Source organism: Heloderma suspectum, chromosome 6 (assembly GCF_057233095.1).
Source record: "Heloderma suspectum isolate Gila_16-S chromosome 6, 16-S_ref, whole genome shotgun sequence".
NCBI classification, from domain to species: domain Eukaryota; kingdom Metazoa; phylum Chordata; class Lepidosauria; order Squamata; family Helodermatidae; genus Heloderma; species Heloderma suspectum.
In genome coordinates, this window is record NC_139463.1 from 53,407,509 (window position 1) to 53,428,114 (window position 20,606).

The 20,606-nt window shown below is 49.5% G+C and overlaps 1 protein-coding gene across 6 annotated transcripts in view; it reads right to left on the minus strand.

Moving 5' to 3' along the window:
* Window positions 1–20,606, minus strand: part of FMNL1 (formin like 1) — a 181,476-nt gene that overhangs the window by 14,708 nt on the left and 146,162 nt on the right. For all 6 annotated transcript variants that reach the window (XM_084804350.1, XM_084804349.1, XM_084804354.1 and 3 more), the window contains 7 exons: window positions 19,815–20,049; window positions 18,703–18,771; window positions 17,103–17,183; window positions 11,699–11,828; window positions 11,285–11,448; window positions 7,276–7,377; window positions 5,438–5,542 (listed from right to left, as the gene is read on the minus strand). In XM_084804350.1, coding sequence (XP_084660476.1) covers window positions 5,438–5,542; window positions 7,276–7,377; window positions 11,285–11,448; window positions 11,699–11,828; window positions 17,103–17,183; window positions 18,703–18,771; window positions 19,815–20,049 — 886 coding nt within the window. The remainder of the gene's footprint in view (window positions 1–5,437; window positions 5,543–7,275; window positions 7,378–11,284; window positions 11,449–11,698; window positions 11,829–17,102; window positions 17,184–18,702; window positions 18,772–19,814; window positions 20,050–20,606) is intronic.

Genomic DNA, 20,606 nt, shown 5'->3' on the forward strand with positions numbered 1-20,606 from the left:
CTTGCACCTCCTTTCCCAGAAAGTGGCATTTTTGGTGGCCGTTACTTCTGCACGTCATGTCAGTGAACTCTGTGTGCTTAGAGTAAGCCAGCCTTACCGCACTTTTCACCAAGACAAGGTGGTCCTCAGACCTGTCTAAAGTAACGTCAGACTTTCATTTAAGCCAGGACAGTATGCTGCCTGCTTTCTTTGCTTCCCTGTCTACATCTCTGGAGCAAACACTGCATACGCTCAACGTGAGCTGTGCTTTGGATTTCTGCAAGTTGAGAACTGAGCGGTTCAGATTTTTGCCTGGCCCCTTTGTCTGCTGTGGTGGCAAGCGCAAGGGCCAGCCTCTCTCGACCCAGCACCTCGCTTCCTAGGTCGTCAAGGCCATCACGCTCTCACATGAGCTGGCAGGACTCGACCTGTCTGCCCCAGCCCAGGCTCACTCTACGCATGTGGCAGCAACACTGGTCATGTTCAGCAGAGCTGTTGCCTTCCCTAAACTGTGCTGCGCTGCAACCTGGTCTACGTCTACCTTCATTAGACATTACAGACTGGATGTTCAGGCAAGAGCTGACCGTATTTTTGGTCATGCTGTCCTCTCCTCTGTATTGTAGTAGGACACCGACCCACCTCCGTTGTAGGTGAGTTTACTACCCGCCCATATGTGTGATGCATAGAGACCACGAAGAAGGACAGGTTGCTACCTTAAATGTAGTTCTTTAAGTGGTCATCTGAATTGAAATAACCCACCTGTCGTCCTCTCTTCGGTGTCATACTCGAGTCCGATGTTGGGTACCAAAGGTATTTCTTCTCAGTTCTGAGGCTACAATGTCAGTCTCAAGGAAAGGAGGGAATAAGCCAGAACCAGCTAGGGACATGCGCACTGGGATGGTGGAAGAAGGGTTCCTGCCAAAATTCCTCAGCTGTAAAAGTTTCCTAAATGGAGGCTCTGCACAGGTGCAGAATACGTATGTGTGTATGCACAGATGCGCACTCGAAGAATTACAATTACAGGTAGCAACCTGTCTTTACAAACCACAAGATGCACTAAGAATCTTTATTATGTGCACAGAAACCATATTGAGACCTATTGAGTCTCTGATTAACACAACCAAATTTCTCTATCATTTCTTGTTCTGCATATTAAAATAACTGAACTAAAACAATTAGTCTATATGTGTGCTACACTTGACCGCTAAATTTGTTACCAGAAGGCTACTAGAATATTATTTGTGATAAAATGGTTATCGTCCGTATAAAATACGTTGATGTTTCTGTTTATTTTTATAGTATATTAGATGATAATGTGGGCTGTGCTCTTCAGAAAATGGCTACTCAAAAACTGCTTAGTTGTTGTTATTTACAACACCACTTGGAATAAGATTCAGGGCACAAACTTAGGTGATGGTGTAAAAGCTGGAACAGAACAGCCTGGAATGGCCCCTTTATTTAAAAAAATGTGAAAAACAGGGACAATATTGTGAACAATATTTTAGGACTGAAAGTCTTGCAATATTGTATTATTATTAATCCCATAATGCCAACAACCCATCTGGAAGAGAACAGAATGGCCTGGAACGCCAACTTCCAAGCCAGCCAAGCCAACCAAAGTCACCAGTCCCACATAACTGCGTGGAAGTGATGCAATAAGCCACAGAACTTCCACAGAAACTATGTTCCAATCCCCATTCCAGGCAATAGTCCATACCATATTCCTGAAAATGGCCTGGAACGGCAATTTCTAAGTGAGCCAAACCAAATAAAGTTGTCAGTCACATATAACTACATGGGAGTGATGTGGTAGGCCACAGAATGTCCACAGAAGCCACATTTTGGTACCTGTTCTGGGCAATAGTCCATATTCTGGAAAAATGGCCCAGAACGGCAACTTTCAAGTGAACCAAGCCAACAAGATTCACCATCAGGGAATGATGCAATCAGCCACAAAATGCCCACAGAAATCATATTCTGGTACTTGTTCCAGGCAATAAATGGTATCCAGAGGAAAAGGCCTGGAATACCGTGTCAAGTTAGCCAAATCAACCAAATCCACTAGGCTCACATAACTGGATAACTGGAAAGATCCACAGGAGCCATGTTCCGGTATCTGTTCCTAGCAATAAACAGTATTCTGGGAAAACAGCCTGAAACAGCAATTTCCCAACTAGCTAAACCAAATTCACCCACAGTGATAAGCCACAAAACATCCTCAGAAACCACTTTCTGGTATCTGTTGCAGGCAATAAACCATATTCTGGAAAATGGTCTAGAGTGTCAATTTCCCAGAAGGTGAAACCAACCAAATTTATACATTGGACTACACTGAAAAATAGTTAGGATTTTAAATAAAGTGGTTTTGGGAAATAGGCAATTTAGGAGATCAGAACTCCTGTTTCCTATGCATCCTTGTCAAGAAAACTGACATGCAGTTCTGGGCACCACACTTTAAGAAGGATGCAGACAAGCTGGAGAGGGTTCAGAGGAGGGCAACAAAGATGATCAGGGGACTGGAAACAAAGCCCTATGAAGAGAGACTGAAAGAAGTGGACATGTTTAGCCTTGAGAAGAGAAGACTGAGGGGAGATATGATAGCGCTTTTCAAGCCCTTGAAAGGTTGTCCCAGAGAGGAAGGCCAGGATCTCTGCTCCATCATCCCAGAGTGCAGGACACGGAAGAATGGGCTCAAGTGACAGGAAGCCAGATTCCGGCTGAACATCAGGAAAATCTTCCTGACTGTTAGAGCAATACGGCAATGGAACGAATTACCTGGGGAGGTGGTGGGCTCTCCCACACTGGAGGCATTCAAGACGAGGCTGGACAGCCATCTGTCAGGGATGCTTTGACTTGGATTCCTGCACTGAGTAGGGGGTTGGACTCGATGGTTTTATAGGCCCCTTCCAACCTACCATTCTATGATTCTATGACTCAAATGGGAATAAACAGCCTGAAATGTTAACATTTAAAGCCCCCCAAACAATTAAACTTACCACTATCACATTTACAGACACAGGGAAAGATGAGGGCTACATGCTGCAATTGTTTTCAGGGGTAAATTAGACAGATGAGACAGGAGCTCCCCTTTAGCTAAGGTGAGTTGCAAAACAAAGGTTCCACATTTATACACCTCAAAATTCCACTGCTTATAAAAATGCCACCTGTTTAGCTATTATCATGAAACTTGGCATCCATGATCCACCTGATGAGCTACAATTGTGCACAATTTCAATACAATTCCAGAACAAGGTGGGCATCTTTGCTGGTCCCAGACGCTCCATCCTCCCCCTCTGGATTTAAACCTGAAAGACCTAGGTGCGTGCATGGAGAGTAAGCTATAGGGAAGCACAATTTGTGACATTTTACATCGTTACTGATCACAGAGCATGTCAGTTAAGGCATCAGCTTTAGCTTCTAATTTCCTGGCTTTGTGGAGCTTGAGCCAACAGGAGATAGCCTCAGTTCTAATAATGAGTGGTAGTGCTTAGGGCTGATTGCATCACTCCCATCTCATCACACGTGACTGGTGAATTTGGTTGATTTGTCTCACTTGGAAGTTGCCATTCTGGGCTGTTTTCCACAATATGGACTATTGCCCGAAACAGGTACTGGAACATGGTTTTGTGGATGTTTTGTGGCTTATTACGTCACTCCCATCTAGTTATGTCTGGCTGATGAATTTGGTCAATTTGTCTCACTTGGAAGTTGCCATTCTGGGCCATTTTCCGCAATATGGACTACTGCCTGGAAAGAGTACCAATACAAGGTTTCTGTGCAAGTTTTGTGGCTCGTGGTATCCCGCCCATGCAGTTATGTGTGGCTGGGGAATTTTGTTGATTGGGTTCACTTGGAAATTGCCATTGCGGGCCATTTTCCGGAATACAGACTATTGCCCGGAATGGGAACCAATGTGTATTTTTAAATCACTCCCTTTCAGTTATGTGTGACTGGTGATTTTGACTGGCTTGGCTAGCTTGGAAGTTGGTGTTCCAGGCCATTCTGTTCTGTAGGGGTTCTGGGCATTATGGGGTTACTAATAATGTAATATTACAAGGGTTCCAGTCCTAAAATACTTGTTCTCAAGTGTCTTTGTTTTTGGATTATTTTTTTTTAATGAAGGGGCCCTTCCGGCCTGTTCCATTCTGTCTTTTACACTGTCCCCGCACACAATACCTATCTATCAGACTATTCTCTGCCCGGAGGCCTTGTGCCTCTTGGCCTGCCTAGTTCAGTCTGTAGAGCCTGGCACCCTGCTGGGCCTAGTAACTGAGGCCTTGTCTTAGACTCAGCCAGTCTGGACGTCTCTCTGAACTCGTGCTGCAGCTGCTATAAACTGAGAGAAGATGAGAAGTTTGGAGAAGGACGGAGGAAGAACTTGCACAAAGAGCTGGAAGGACAGTTGGGGGCCTGCCCTGTGACACGTTTTCTCTGCTGCCTGCTGAAGGACAGAACTAACTGTGCAACCATGCTGAAGGGCTGATCAAGGAGAAGACACTCGGGGCTGAGGAGAATGCTGGCTGCCGGAGACAGTTTTTGGAGTTCCTTACTGGCTAGCATAAGCACCAGTCAAGGTCTGTGTCTGACTCTGCACAGGAAGGCTTTTAGACAGGGACAGAGGGGAAAAGTAGTTATCCTGCTTTCTTCTGACCCCTATGTATGCATCTCACCTCCGAGCCCACAGCCAAACAAAAATACCATGTGGTCTCAGGAGTCATCCTGTTTCCTGAGTTAGCCTCAGCCAGTACTGGCAGTCCGCAGGCCCTACTGACTGCAGTGTAAAATGGACAGGTTTACGCCGCCCAGTTCCAGCTCCAGGTTTTTGGGGGCCTTTGGGCAAGGCACCCTCCGTGGGCCCCCGCTCAGCGAGTCCCTTCTCACCGCCATTGCCACCTGCTGCTCTTGCTCCTCATCCTCTTCCTCACCATTGCTCCCACTTGCTTGCTTGACAGGCAGAGAGCCTGGGAGCAGGGACGCCGTGGCATCTGCTGCCCCTCCTTCTCACCGCCACCACTGCCTGGGCTAGGGTGAGCATCAGGAGAACAAGCAGGTTGCAACGATGCAGAGGAGCAACTGGAGGAGGCTCTTGTCAGTGGGCCCCTGAGCGTGCGGGCTCTTGGCAGGTGCCCAGCTCTGCCTACCCTTGATGCCCGCCTGGATGCCACCAGCTGAGTTGTGCTCAACAAGCACCTGGGTGAAAACTGGAGAAGGTGGGAGCCAGGGATGCATGCCCACTTCGCTGCCACGGGAGCACCCACGGCCCATCTGGGCTCTTGGCGGGGCCCCAACCTGGCTCGGGACGAAGTGAGCAGCGGCCCCCATGCACCGAGGCCAGGATTGGCGGCTGTGGCGGGAAGGAAAGAGAGGGCTGGCCACGATTGGTGCTCGGCCGCAGCCCGTAGACCGACCCACGTGCCTCCCACTGCCTCGGGCGGCCTGCTCCGACGCTGGCGTGTACCTTGGGGGCTGCGGGCTCCTCTGTACTGGGGGGGCCCCCCTCCGCCCCCACCTCCTTGGCAGCCGCTTCCTGCTTCCTCCACAGCTGGACGTCCTCCTCCGCTTTCTGTGGGCGGGGTGCAAAGAGAGAGAAACAAACGGTGCAGTGCAACCGACGGCACATGCGGGAGAGGTGGGGCTCGGGGCTTGAGCAGGCCAAGCGCCCCGCCCCTCCATTTTTCTGTCCCGCCCCCCGACTGACCCGCTCGATGGCCTGTGGCTCACCTGCCCTCAGCATCCTGGCAGTCCTTGTTGGGAGTTTTGAGGGTTTGGAAAAAAAAGTTTCTTTTAATTTGCAAACCAACAATATATGTCCGTATGTCCCCCGAGGATGCAGAAACCATTGCCTTATTTTGAGCGGCCCCCATTTTGCTTCCAAATGGATCAGCATAGGGTCAGCCCAGTTTAGTACTAGAAGGATTTAAGATGAAGAAGAGGAGGTGAGTGTGTGCCTACGCGCCCGTGCTCTCACACACACATCTCTCTCCGTGTGTTTATAAAAATAGTGGGGCAGGAAATGACATACATAGTTGCAACAAGTAGAAGACGGCAAGGTAAACTGCCCTGTTCTACTCACAACCAGAGTGGGAGCCATGGCGTAATAGAAGACGGCATTTCTTATTAGTCGGTTTTTCGTTGTTTTGCAGCAGAGAGGGCCTGGCAAGGAAGATTTGCAGCTCTGTGACATCTGGGTGGGAGGGAGACTGGGACATCTCCAAGCTGATGGTGCCAGCCAGGGCCCTTATCTCGACTCAAGGCCGTAAACCATCCTGGCCGCCAGGAGAGCAGCCTCAGCTGGCGCGGTGTGAACATGCCATCCCCTCCTCCTGGGAGAAGGGAGGGGGATGGGATGGCTGAGCTGGGCTGGGCTTGAAACAGTATAAAGCTTGGGGAGAATTTCCAGTCTTTGTCCTTTGGGTTTCCTCTGGTCTGGTGGGGGTGCTTCGGCTGCTGGCTATCAGGCACAGGATCCTGCTTTGGAGTAAGTGGACTAGACCAGCTAGATTTGTTGTTTTAATTATCTTCGATTTCCAAGCAAGGGATTGGTTCTTGGGTGTTTTTCTGTGACTTTTGTCTGTATCTTTTCTTATTACTCTTCCAATTTCCTTACCCCTAACTTGTAAATACACTTTCTACCTGGATATTTCAGCGCTGCTAATTCCTTTGTTTGGCTCAAGCGCTAAATCCAGTGGGCTCCCAGTCCAGAATAACTGTCTGTGTGCATCAGGACACCTGAGAGGTTTCCTCCCAGTCTCCGGTGCAGGGAGACCTGAGGAGATGGTGGCAGCAGCAAAGTGTGGCTGGCAGAGCCACGGTGCCCTGTCTACCTTTGCAATAGCGGGTTCCTGGGATGGTCAAACTTTGCCCCCACCCCCCAGCTCTTGCTATTGGGGGAAATGGCAGAACACCTCCTTCCTTATTCTGCGTCTGTGATGTGATTCCAGCCCCACAGTGGTCCGCCAGCGCCACCCGTGGTCTTCCATGGGACAGCTGGTCATGCTTTCCATCAACGTTGTTCGCATCAAATGCTGCCCATGGAACCATATAAGAAGTGGGGAGAACGTCTCATTTAACAATTCTGTCTCAGTCAAATAATTCTGTAACTGCCATAATCTGAGCAACCAGAGAGAGAGACACCAGTGGCTACAGCCACCCATCTCCCTCTTGTAAATGTCAAGTGCGATGCAGAGCAAAACAGAATGGCCAGTTTGCGAGTCCATGGCTCAGGGGAGCTTTGGACACGGGGGCTTCCTGGCCCCTGCAGCTCACCCGTCGCTAGGCCAGAAGGAGGCCTCTTACCTTGTACGCCTTGATAAAGCGCATAAACGTGGGGAAGAACATGGTCGGAGGGCTGGTCCTGGAGTTCTCCCCAAAGTACTCCACCGCCGACTCGTAGGCCTCCTACAGAGCAAGCAAAGCGCCACACAGTCACAACCACCAGCATCAGAGCGCTGTGCCCCTGGTGAAACACTCCCTTCATCTTCTCCTGGGCCCCTGGTGGTGCGGGGCTAATGTCAAGGTTTGCAACACCTGCTTGCTTTTGTCAGCAAAAGTAACACAGTCTAAATACATTTATCATGGTATGGGCCTTCACCCTTCTGGTGCCCTCCAGGTGTTTTGGTCGTCAGCTCCCATCAGCTCCAGCCAGCCTAGCCAATGTTCAAGAATGCTGGGAGCTGTAGTCCAAAACATCCGGGGGCACCAGCTGGGAGAAGGCTGGCATACGCTTCCATGGCGCATGAAGCCTGAAGCGCTGCCCTCAGTTAGCAGGTACAAAATACGCACATGGCTGAGGAGGGGGTGGGAATGTTAAAAGCAGCTGGGTAATTTTAGACCCTGGACTTAGTGGTGTTATGATGCGGGGGGCGGGGGGAGGTATTTAGACACTGCGTGTATCACTTCAGGCGCAAAGCACACGGGTGATTTTCCTCCCGGCCCCCAGCCACCACTCGCAGGAACATCGGAAGCTGCCTCATAGCGAACCAGTTCGCACCACCACCACAGCAGCTGAAACAAGCCACGTGCCATCTGGATTTCCCTGATTAACCACACCACGGCAGCTTGCCTGTGCCGGCAGCACTTCTTTGGGATGGGCAGCAACCCTCAAATAACCCATGGGCTGCTGCTGGGTGATTTGAGGGCTGCTGCCCACCCCAGACAAGTCCTGCTGCTGGGGTTCAGGTGACATGGCAAGCTGTGCCGGTGTGGGTGATTAGGGAAATCCGGCGGGCACGCGCAGTGGCTCCAGCAGGCCCGGTGGCTTGTTTCAGCTGCCGTGGTCATGAGAACTGGGCCACCATGTAAGACTGTTGGTCCATCTGGCCCAATATTATTGACTGGCAGTGGTTGTCACGTTCTCTTGGCCCCCTCCTCCCTCATGCACACACACAAGAAGGGAGGCTTCAGTCTCACGCCTTTAATTCACTATCAACAGGTTCATTACAGATGCAAATCCTCAAAGACTCTCAGGCTACAAAGGAATACAGCTGCTTCATACCTTTATGAAGGGCAACAGGGGGTCCAAATGGGAGCTATGACGTTACCAGCAGTTTGAAACAAGAACTTGCTGGCTAGAATAACGTAGGGGTGGATGCCCCTCCCTTCCAGGGATGCTCCCCTGCGTCGACCCTCACACATAGCCAACCGAGTGGACCATCTGAGCTCGGCCTCTAATTTTCCCCTCTTCGCTCTGCGCCACAGTCTAGCATCCCTCAGGTCACACCCCGCACTCTCCTCCTCCTCCTGGGTTCTCACGGATGAGAGAAAGGGGGGCGGCTTCAGGCCCAGCCATCTGAGTGTTAGCATCCTGAGAAGCAGGCCTATCCATATCTGAAGTCGCTTGGGAAGATGCCTCCCCTGGTTCTGGCTGTTCCCCTTCTGAGCCTGAACTGCTATCTCCATACGCTCAGAATCAATCCTGACAGCGGTTCTCCAGAGGTTCAGGTAGGATTCTTTCCTAGCCCTACCTGGAGATGCCAGGGGTTGAACCTGGGACTTTCTGCATGCAAAGCAGGGGCCCTGCTGCTGGGCTACCCCCCCCCTTCCATGCTTCACAACTGCTCTTAAATCCTTGATTACATTAGAGTAACAAAAAACAAAAATCCCAAAGCCAACCCCCCTGCCCCCCCCCCCGGTTTCACAACTTTGATTTTTTTTTTTTAAGGGATACTCTGAGCATGTACAGTTTTACATTTTAAACTCACTTAAATCAAACACCACCACAACACCAGGAATAAAACAGAGTTTGTTTCTGCTGCACTTTACTTGGAAATGAGCACCATTCTGTTGCAGAAAAGGATAATATGTTTTTAAAGTAAACATAATAAAAATACAAATCCACATCTGGGTTACTACAGATCAGGAATTCTGACATAAAACCCTAAAAACACTGTGAGAGCTGCACAAAATCATAGGCAACCAAGCAGCCAATTAATGCCACCATTTTACAGATGAGGAACACTGAGCCTGATGTTACCAAGAATAATATTACCAGCACTTTTGTCTAAATGGAAGGTGCCACTGTAACTTCCGTAAGCCAGCTGCTCATTTTAAAGGAAAAGAGGACTGAAGAGACAGGTGGGAAGCAGTGATGCTACCACCGTAACACCCCGTCTTGAGGGGAAGGGAGAGTTCTGCGCATTTACTGCTGAATTCAGTGGGATGTGCTTCTGAATAAACTCCTGCTTGGGCTGCAGGAGGGCTGGCACAAAACCTCCCATCACTGAAGGCAGGAGGATATGCTGCCGCCGGGGGGAAGCGTGAGCCAATATGTGCTGCTGCCAGGGGGAGAGCGTGAGCTGCCACACAGCTGCTGCCAGGAGTGGGCGTGAGCTGCTGCACACCACTGCCAGAGGTGGAGGAGCGAGAGCTGGTGCCACATGCCGCTGCTGGGGAAAGCGTGAGCCACCGCCTCCACCTTCCACCCAAGACCTCACTCTGAGGGCTCCTTTCAAGAGCGAGGGATTGGCAGGAAGGTGTCCTGGGATCACCGGCACTGCAGCAGCACAGGCGGTCTTCATGGTCACCTCCCCGCCAATGTATTGCTCTGAAAAGAGAACGCCCAGAGCAAGGCATTTGGCTGGGCAGGCTCTGGGGAGAGCTATGCTGGATGCTCTCTTGCTGTGGCCAGCACAGCTCTGCAGAGCAGCCAGCTGCCTCTGCTTTATGCAGAGCGAGGAACAGGGTGGGTGGCAGTGGCAGTGGCCACAGCAGGACAGCGGCCAGCGAGGCTCTCCAGAGTGCCCACCCCACCCTATGCCTCACTTTGAGAGGCACAGGCTGGTTGCATCAGAACTCCCAGCGGCAGACATGTGGGATCGCTCCCCCTACAGATCTGCTGCCTGAGGCAGGGGATTCACCCCATGTCATGGGAGGGCCAGCCCTGGTCTCCTTGGCTGCATTACGTTAAAAGAAGCAAATGGATCTGCTGGTTTGGGAAAGGGTGAGAAGGTGGGGATTAAGGGCTGCTTCTCCTTCATTAGCCCTCTCTCAACAAACACCCACTCACACCTTGGGGAAAGGAAGGGGATCAGGGCTGGCCATTCTGTTCTTGACTTTGCGGAGCTGTAGCATCTCCAGCCAGCACTGCTCAAAGCCCCACGGTGTTTCCTGGATCTAGGGAGAGGAGCCTGTGGTGCTGCTCATTTCTGTGTTGGCAATGCAAATGAAACTGCATGGGCTCAGTTTTGCAGGAGCACAAAGCAAAAGCCATGGAGGTGGAACTTCTGTTCCCCCCAGCTCTCCCTGCCGCTGACTTAAAGTGACACTTCCCAATGTGATGCTCCCGCTGCACAGTGTTTGGGGTCCCTCCTGGTGAACTGAATGGATGGCCCCTAGGCCTGGTAGGAACAGCACCACCATTAAAAGGTGGAGTTCAATGGCAATGACATGTCCAAAACACAGTCTCTGACAGTTCAATGACAGCTTAAACGTATGCAAAATAAGCACAGCGTCCCATCCCGACACCCACTATTGCTCAGTTCCATCCTTCACCTGCCCTTTGAAAAAGAGATAAACAACTGGTGGCCCTGAGAGATTTAAATCACAATTTGTGTTATGTGTGCACATGAAAGAGATATCACAGATGTTACATATCTCTTCAGAGTTTGCGTGCAACAATGACCAATAGCTGTTTGGAGACATTATTACAGTCTGAGGGTTCAGCAAAATAGACATCTGGCTCCTAGACTACTTTCTGGAGAATAGAGTGATTCCCAAGAGATGTTGGCACGCCCAAGTCTCCCTCTGTATTTCCCAATTGCTATGACAACCGCTTCTGGACCAAGCCCCTCCTCCTCCTCCTCCTCACCTGTGCCGTTTTGCTATCTGCCTGGAGTTTCTCCATCACTTCTGTGTTGACCTTGAGGAAGTCCTTGAGCACAGCACTGTCATCCTGGCGCATGAACTCTTTGCGAGTTAGTTCCATGCCCCTCTGTAAGCCTCGCACATCTTGGAGCACACTGTCTAGTGATACTACAAAGGTGGGAGGGAGAGAGACAGAGATTGAATGGTAAAGTGAAGCAAGCCCAACTGGGCTGGCATGCATGGATCCAGTCAACTTGTCTCCCTCGGGCGATTCTAGAATTAATTTTGTAGGCTAGGTGCAATTTCCTGCTCCCTGACCCTGTAATCCCCAAGGCCAAGGAGAGGGAGTAGCACGCTGTCCTTCACCATGAAGGTGGCTCACTGCTTTTTTCCTGCCCACAGCCCACTGGCAACACACCTGTCCCTGCTTTGTCCAGGAAGTGCAGTTCACTGGAGAAGTTTGTGAGGTCGGGATATTTCTCCTGCATCACCCGCACTATGTAATGAAGTAGCGTCTGTTTCCGGTCTGTTGATTTCATGTCCAGGAGCTACGGAGAGAAACAGAGGTCAGACAGGGGAGAACCCGAGGCCCCAGACTGTCACACAGCCCCTACCCTTTCTCTTGCTGTGCTGTCTTTCTCACTTCGTGAGAAGTGTTCCTCTCACACTTGCCATTGCCTGTTTTCCCACAAAACATGACTGATGCCCATGCACTTGAGCTATTTATTGTCCCCGATAATAGCTTCAGCCCACAGCAGACCAGGGAAGACAGCCTTTCTGTTATCCTGAAAGCATTAGCAGAACATGATATGAAGTAAAGGCTACACCCCACAAGCTTCAATTGTCTCAGCAGTTTGGGTGGGGACAGATGCACTACGTAATTTGCATCCTTTCCCAACCTTGGGTCCCCAGATCAACTCCCATCATCCCTGACTATTGGACATGCTGGCTGGGAAAGGTGGGAAATGTAGTCCAACAACATTTGGGGAGCTGAGGTTGGAAAAAGCTGAATAATGACTTAAACCACAGTAGCCTGGGAAAGATTACTTCAAACTCTGCCAGGCCTTTCCCAAGGAACCACTGGCTCTGTTACGCACAGGAGGAAAGGAACTGAGTAACCGCTCCTTGACTACACCCAATGTGTACCTGTCCCTGATCTATAGTTGGGGAATGATATTCCACTGCAGCTTGCTGTCATGCTCAGTGTGAAACAATGGCTTAGTAAATAACACACACCACCACTACTGTTCACAACCCGCTGTTAAGATGTCTGGCCATGCCATGCTGCTATAAATGGGTACCAAGCATGGCTGACTCAAGGCATTTTTCTGTCCAAGATGGACTTGCAAATGCTGCCTCACTCCACAAGCCAAAGTGTATAGTGCCCAAGGCTGGCCAAGCTCTACTGGCACCTGAAACAGAAAATCCCCAAAGCAGCTCTCCCTAGAAATGCGAATCACAGAATCATAGAATAGTAGGGTTGGAAGGGGCCTACAAGGCCACTGAGTCCAACCCCCTGCTCATTGCAGGAATCCAAGTCAGAGCATCCCTGACAGGTGGCTGTCCAGCCTCGTCTTGAGTGCCTCCAGTGTGGGAGAGCCCACCACCTCCCGAGAGAATTGGTTCCATTGTCGTATTGCTCTAACAGTCAGGATGCTTTTCCTGATGTTCAGCCAGAATCTGGCTTCCTGTCACTTGAGCCCATGATTCCGTGCCCTGCATTCTGGGATGATCCTGGCTTTCCTCTCTGTGACAACCTTTCAAGTACTTGAAGAGTGCTATCATATCTCCCCTCAGTCTTCTCTTCTCAAGGCTAAACATGCCCAGTTCTTTCAGTCTCTCTTCATAGGGCTTTGTTTCCAGTCCCCTGAGCATCTTTGTTGCCCTCCTCTGAACCCTCCCCAGTTTGTCTGCATCCTTCTTAAAATGCGGTGCCCAGAAATGGACACAGTACTCCAGATAAGGCCTAACCAGTGCTGAGTAGAGGGGAACAAGTACTTCCCGGGATTTGGAAGCGATGCTTCTATTAATACAGCCCAAAAGAGCATTGGCCTTTTTTGCAGCCACATCACATGGTTGGCTCATCTTCAGCTTGTGATCGACAACAATTACAAGACCCTTCTCACTTGTAGTGTTGTTGAGCCACGTATCCCCCATCTTGTAACTGTGGATTTGGTTTCTTTTTCCTAGCTGCAGAACTTGGCATTTATCCCTCTTCAATGTCATTCTGTTGTTTTCTGCCCAGTGCTCCAGTCTATCCAGATCACTTTGAATTTTGTTTCTGTCTTCCAAAGTATTAGCTATCCCTCCCAATTTTGTGTCATCTGCAAATCTGATCAGCGTTCCCTGCACCTCGTCCTCCAAGTCATTAATACAAATGTGGAAGAGCACTGGGCCCAGGACTGAGCCCTGCGGTACACCACTCGTTACCTCTCCCCAGGTTGAGAAGGTCCCATTGATAAGCACTCTTTGAGTCCGATTCTGTAGCCAACTGTGGATCCACCGGATCGTTGTTTCATCTAGCCCACTTTGAGCTAGTTTGCTCATCAGGATATCATGGGGCACTTTGTCGAAAGCTTTGCTGAAGTCGAGGTATATGGTGTCTACAGCATTCCCACAGTCCACAATGGAGGTTACTTGATCAAAAAATGAGATCAGATTCGTCTGGCAGGACTTGTTTTTGACAAATCCATGTTGGCTTCGAATAATCACTGCATTGTTTTCAAGGTGCTTCCAGATGGATCACTTTATCATCTGCTCCAGGATTTTCCCAGGGATTGATGTCAGACTGACTGGTCTGTAGTTCCCAGGTTCCTTCTTTTTACGCTTTTTGAAGATAGGGACAACATTAGCCCTCCTCCAGTCATCTGGCACTTCCCCCATCCTCCATGATTTCTCAAAGAGAATAGACAGCGGTTCTGAGAGTTCTTCTGCCAGTTCCTTTATTACTCTAGGATGCACCTCTGCCTTTTCTTTGTCATCTGTTATTGTTTTGCCATCCTTATTTAATAGCTGAACAACCATTTCTTTCCTCTGCCTTTTACTATGCACGTAGCTGAAGAAAGCCTTTTTGTTGTTTTTAGCCTCCCTCGCTACCCTCAGCACTTTCTCAGCTTTAGCCTTCCTGACGCCATCTCTGCAATTCTGTGCTACCTGCCTGTACTCGTCCTTTGTTACTTGGCCATCTTTCCACTTCCTATACGTGTCCTTTGTTGTTTTCAGGTCATCACTAAGCTTTTTGTGAAGCCACATTGGCTTCTTCTGTTGTCTTCCACCTTTTCTTCTTGTTGGAATGGTTTGTAATTGCACCTTGAGAATTTCCTTTTTTAAAAGCTCCCACCCATCTTGGACTCCTTTTCTCGTTAGCATCGCTTGCCATGGGACCTTACTGATCATTGTTCTGAGTTTATTAAAATCAGCTTTCCTAAAATCCAGGGTACGGGTTTGACTACACTCAGCTTTTGCTTCCCTTAGAACCAAGAACTCAAGTACAACATGGTCACTTTCCCCCAGAGTTCCTGTAACCGCTACTTTATCCACTAAGTCATCTCTGTTGGTTAGGATCAAGTCAAGGATAGCCGATCCTCTAGTTCCTTCCTCTACTTTCTGTAGGAGGAAGTGATTCACCACACAAGTCAGGAATTTCCTGGAGGGGCCATGTTTTGCAGAATTTGTCTCCCAACAAATATCGGGGAAATTGAAGTCCCCCATTACTACTACATCATGCTTCCTTAAAACATTGGCTATTTGCTTTTCAAAAGTTTCATCCTCATCTTCTCCTTGACTGGGTGGCCGGTAGTAGACTCCGAACACCAGGATCCTTGTATTCTTTGGTCCATTTATTTTGATCCAGATGCTCTCGATGGGGCTACCAAGCTCATCCTCCTGTATTTCTGTGAAGAGATATGTATTTTTCACATACAGTGCAACCCCACCTCCCTTGCTGTTCCTCCTGTTCTTTTTGAACAAGTTATATCCTTCCATTGCTGTATTCCAGTCATGAGAGTCATCCCACCAAGTCTCAGTTATACCTATCAAGTCATAATTTCCCTCCTGGATTCAGAGTTCAAGTTCGTTCTGTTTGTTTCCCATACTCTGGGCATTAGTATATAGACATCAAAGACCATGTGCTTCATAGTCTGGCTTTCTTCCTACATGTGTCTGAAGACTATTATTGGGCGCTATCAGAGTTGTTCTCTCTGTTGCAGTGCATGCGCCTATGTCCATTGTTACCCCCAACATTACATCTCCCTTCCCCGTAGGATTCAGTTTAAAGCCCTCCTGATGAAGTTCTTCATGCTGTGGCCAAACACATTCTTCCCACCCTTTGTGAGGTGCAACCCATCCCTAGCCAACAGCCCATCTTCCAGGAAGTATAGCCCATGGTCCCAGAATCCAAATCTCTCTCGTTGGCACCACCTTCGTAGCCAGTCATTCACCCAGAGTATTTTCCGTTCCCTTTCTATCCCTCTTCGAACTACTGGAAGGATGGATGAGAAAACTATCTGGGCCCCAAAGTTCTTGAGTTTCCTTCCCAAGGCTTCAAAGTCTGACGTGATTTCTTTGTAGCTCCACTTGGTGGTATCATTTGTTCCCACATGGATGAGAAGAAAGGGATACCTGTCAGTGGGCTTTATGAGTGCAGGCAACCCTTCAGTCACGTCTCTAATCCGTCCTCCCGGGAGACAACATACCTGGCGAGTCCATGGGTCTTCGCGACATACTTGGGTCTCGATCCCACGCAGCAAGGAGTCCCCCACTACTACCACTCTTCTCTTCTTGTAGTAGGCCTGGGTTTCATCGCCTCTGTTTGACTGACCTTCAGCCTCCTGCTCACTCTCATGTTGGTTCCCCTGTGATTCTTCCTCTGCAGGCTGTCCTCCAGTCTCATCCGCAAGTACCTGGAATCGGTTCCACAGCTCCATTGCTTCCACTGGTGCAGAGTGGCGTCTAGTTCTTCTTCCTCTAACTGTCACCCTTTTCCAAGGAGTATCCTCTACTCCATTTTTCTTCACCTCAGCATTTCCCACTGCCTCATCTTGCTGCTGCTCTTCAAGCTTCTGGTCTTCCCTTTGCTGCTGTAGTTCCCCCATTCTGTCCAAGAACGCTTCATGTTCTCTTATTCCCCGGAGGGTCAACAGTCGCCGCTCCAGTCCACTTACTTTTTCTTCCAGCAGTGTGATCAACTTGCACTTGTTGCAGGTGTAGGCCATGTTGTTCTCAGGCAAGAAAACAAACATTGCACACACCTTGCAGTTGACCACCACTGGAGAGTCCTGTCCGTCCATTGCCTCTTTTCCCTTTTTGTGCCTAGCTTTGTGATTGTTCTAGACTAGCCTGTGCCTGCTCCTCTACTCAGCAGAGGTTAAAAGCAGAGTCCCACTGGTGTGAAAGTGTGTGTTACAAGACAAATAAATGAAAAAAAAGTTAGTTAAAAAATAAAATGAAAAAAATAAATAAATAAAAAATAAATAAATAAATGTTAGGGGCCTCCCCCTTGTCCTCCCCTGGCCAACTTCTGTTTGCTCCCCCTGTGCGCTCGCTCTGGTCGCGCTCTCTCTGGAAGCTTGCTTGCTTCTGTAGTCCCTGGACCAGCTGGAGCAGCTTGCTCTGCTCTGCTCAGCTGGGAGGCGGGACTACAAATAAATACAACAATATTTATAATATTGTAAATACAACAATAATAAATGAAATAACAATTTACTGCCTTTCCACATGACAACCAAAATCAGCTGCATGAAGCAGCTACCACACCCTGCCTAATGGTAGCATCAGCCTTGGTACCAAGGCTTCCATGCCCCCCCCCACACACACACCCCTACCGCATCAAGACTCTGCAACCGGAACCCATAGGCTGCTCCCCGCTTGCTGCTGTTCAGGTAATTTCCGAATGCCAGGACAATCTATGGAGAGACAGGCAGGCAATCAAAATGAATCATACATGGCTGGAACCGCTTGCTTGGATTTATGAACCCAGCCCATTGGTGGCCCAGGAGCCAGGAGGGAAGATAAGAACAGAGAGAGATGTGAAGTTCATTTCCCCTATCTTATATGAATGCCTCACAAAAGGGCAAAAATTTAGGACATAAGGCTATGACATATTTTCTCTCTGAGGGAATGTCTCCAGCAGGGGTGGGCAACTTATGGCCCTTCCGATGCTTTGGCCTACAACTCCCATCATCTCCCACCATTGGCTATAGTGGCTAGGGCTGATGTAAGTTGCAGGCCAAAACATCTGGAGGATCCCAAATTGTCCACTCCTGGTCTAGAGCAACCAGTTAAAAAAATCCTGTACATTTTTGTCCCCCTAGATGTTTCTGAGGCTAAAGGCACATTCACATGTCGCACCTATCCCTTGACTTAAAACCATAGCCACAGATTCACTCATATCTCAGGCATGACAGAAGACGAGCCAAGACGTGCTGAATCTAATCAGGTGTTTGGCCTTACTTAAATCTTGAGCAGCCCAACTGGTGGAGGCAATAGGGGGCCGGAGGCACTTGTGACAGAACTGCTTCCCTTCTCCAGCACCACGCTGCTATTCACCCCCTGGCTCAGCAGACCGGAGGCAACACCACATCAGCCCCAGCGGATTCCTCACGCCACAGATGCGGCGCTACATGCTGCTGCCACAAGCTGTGGTGATGGCTACCAGCAAAGATGGCTTCCAAAGGAGGTGAGGTAAGCGGACGAGGGTGTGGCGATTGGTGGCTCCCAGCCGCGACAGCTCTATGCTGCCTCCACAATCAGAGGCAGCACGGCCTCTGAAGACCGGCCGCTGGGAACCACAGGGAGAGGAGAGGGCTCCCGCCCTCCTGTCCTGCTTGCGGGCTCCCCAGGGACCTCTACTTGGCCACCATGGAAACAGGGGGCTGGACTAGAAGGGCCTTTGGTCTGATCCAGCAGGGCTCTTCCTGCCTTCTTGTGGCAAAGTATTTCCCAAACCAAATACCAGAGCACACCAGTACACCACAAGAAATCAACACATCGCTCCAGCAAAGTCCAAAGTAGCCCCCATAGAGGAGTCTGCCCGTTGCCTCTCCTCAATGCACTGCTCTGGCTTTGCCTCCTCCCAGCCAGCCTCAGCCGATGGCAGGTAATTCTGCTGTGTCTCTTCCTCGGGCGTGGCTCAGTCATGTACGAAACCCTGATGCCGAAACAGCAGAGTGGCCTGCCCTGAGTGGGGCTGCCTATTGAACTGGGCCCGAGTTCTGAGTTTGCCTCCTTCCAATCAGGTGGCCCCCCACATCAGTGACTCACGCAGAAACAAACTGGGCAGGCAGGTGTTTCTTACTCTTCCGTGCTCTAGACGCCAGCCTTTTCTGGTCTAAGACTGGCTGCGTGGGCTTGCTGCCCAAAAGGTGGCCCTCTCACTGACCTAAGTGACTGTGGAGACCCACCACTATTTGTAAGGAACCTCACCTCCAGAATCTGGCGCAGTTTGGTAGAAGCCTTGAGTGACATTGAAGCAGCGATGACAGCGTTCAGCTGCTGTAGATGGGAAAGAGTCAAAATCAGCTCTCCCGCTTGGTCTGACAGGTTTTGCACCCAGTTTCATGCTAACCAGCCCACCTACTGGAGCTAACACTACATTCTGAAGTTTTCGTTTCAAATTCTGAACTAGGATACCAACCTTCTGAAAATACAGATTGCAGGTTTCAGATGAAATCTTTCTGTTTTGTGGAGTGAATATTAAATTTTCGGGGGTGGGGGGGAGTGAAGAGGTGGATCTGGAAACCAATACTCAAATCTTAGGAAAACATTTTAAGTTTAGTTTCCACTTTCCCTCCACAAGTGTTTCTTGAAACTTCTAATTTTTGAATTATCAAACTGAGAATTTCTATTTTGTACACAGCCAGGGCAGGAAGATACCCAGGCATCGCCGCTATGGGCTGGGTAATACGTTCAATATTCCTGGCTGTGTCACAGATGATCCCGCAAGGATCACAACATGTGGCCTTTGCAAAGACAATCCGTGCTTGCCCTGCCCTGCTTCTGACACACATCTGGTGCTCTCCAGCAATTCCCGGTGGTACTATAGACAGTATTCCACATGGAGGACCAGCATGGCCTAAAGATGCCTCAGCAATCAGCACAGGCTGGCTGGAAGGCAGCTGCCCAGCAGTAGTTTCGACACCCAGGGCACAGCTGAACATCAGTAATTCTTCCTGTTCAAGGGAACTGCTCCTATTCCAAAGCTGTTGTGTTCTACAAATCAGCTGGTTGCTGCTGCCTGATGTCACATGTGATTGATTTTCATGTCTCTTCCCAGCAGCATGGAATGGCTGAGCCTTCTGCGCTGTGTCTGCAGCCTGAGAAGCTCCACTCAGCCTTCTGCCCTTGCTAAGTGGCCAAGCAAGTGGACAGCCGCCTTTTCACCTACCATCTTGAACGTGTGCTTACTCTACCATACCTATTTAAATAAAACCACAAAACGTAATGTCATCTTTTATGCCCATTTTGCATGCCCGTCACAGCCCCGCTGCCATCACCTTGCCCTAGGTACCATATGGTTGCCTGCTTCAGCCCCTTACCGGGAGGAGCAGCTGCACAGTGTCTCCAAAGTTCCCCAGGAAGGTCATGATGCTCATGCGTTCTGCCAGGCGGGGAATCCTGCTGAATTTAATCATGAACTGGTCCTCGTCCGAAAGCTCATCCAGCGGACGCTGCTCCTTCTCATACTTATGAATCAGAATCAGTTCATATTCCGTAGGGATGAAGCGCATCAGCAGCTCCAGAAAATCAAGACTGAGAGACTGTAGGTCATATCTGAATGGTAGCAAGGCAGACCAGGACTAGTCGGTGGGGTGGGAAAGGACTACGCAGATGGAATGCTCCCCTGCAACCAATGAATTCCTACAACGAATTGGGACCAGCATCTTTGTTCCCTATTCCACAAAGAGGAAACCAAATCCTTTGTTCCCTATTCCACAAAGAGGAAACCAAATGAAGTTTTCAATTTCTAAAAAGTATTTAAAAATAATTCAGAAGCTACTGATTGAGCTCCAGTTAGTCATTTTATGACAAAAAAAGAAAGAAAACTAAGTCTGAGATTAAAGCGAGAGAGCCAAGAAAGAAATGGGATGAAGTCTGCCTTGAAGGCAACCGTTTGTGGCTCAATTTGAATCCAGCTCCTCGGTCAATAATACTTGGGGAGGGGCCATAATTCAGTGGCATCTCCAGTCAAAAGGATCTCAGAAAACAGGGCTGGGAAAGGTTCCTGCCTGCAGCCTCAGAAAGCCATGCTGGTTCTGGGGGAGGTGGGGGGATGGCCTGACTCATTGTAAAGTAGCCCTGTTATGTTCTGAGCCCTTGCACTAGAGAGA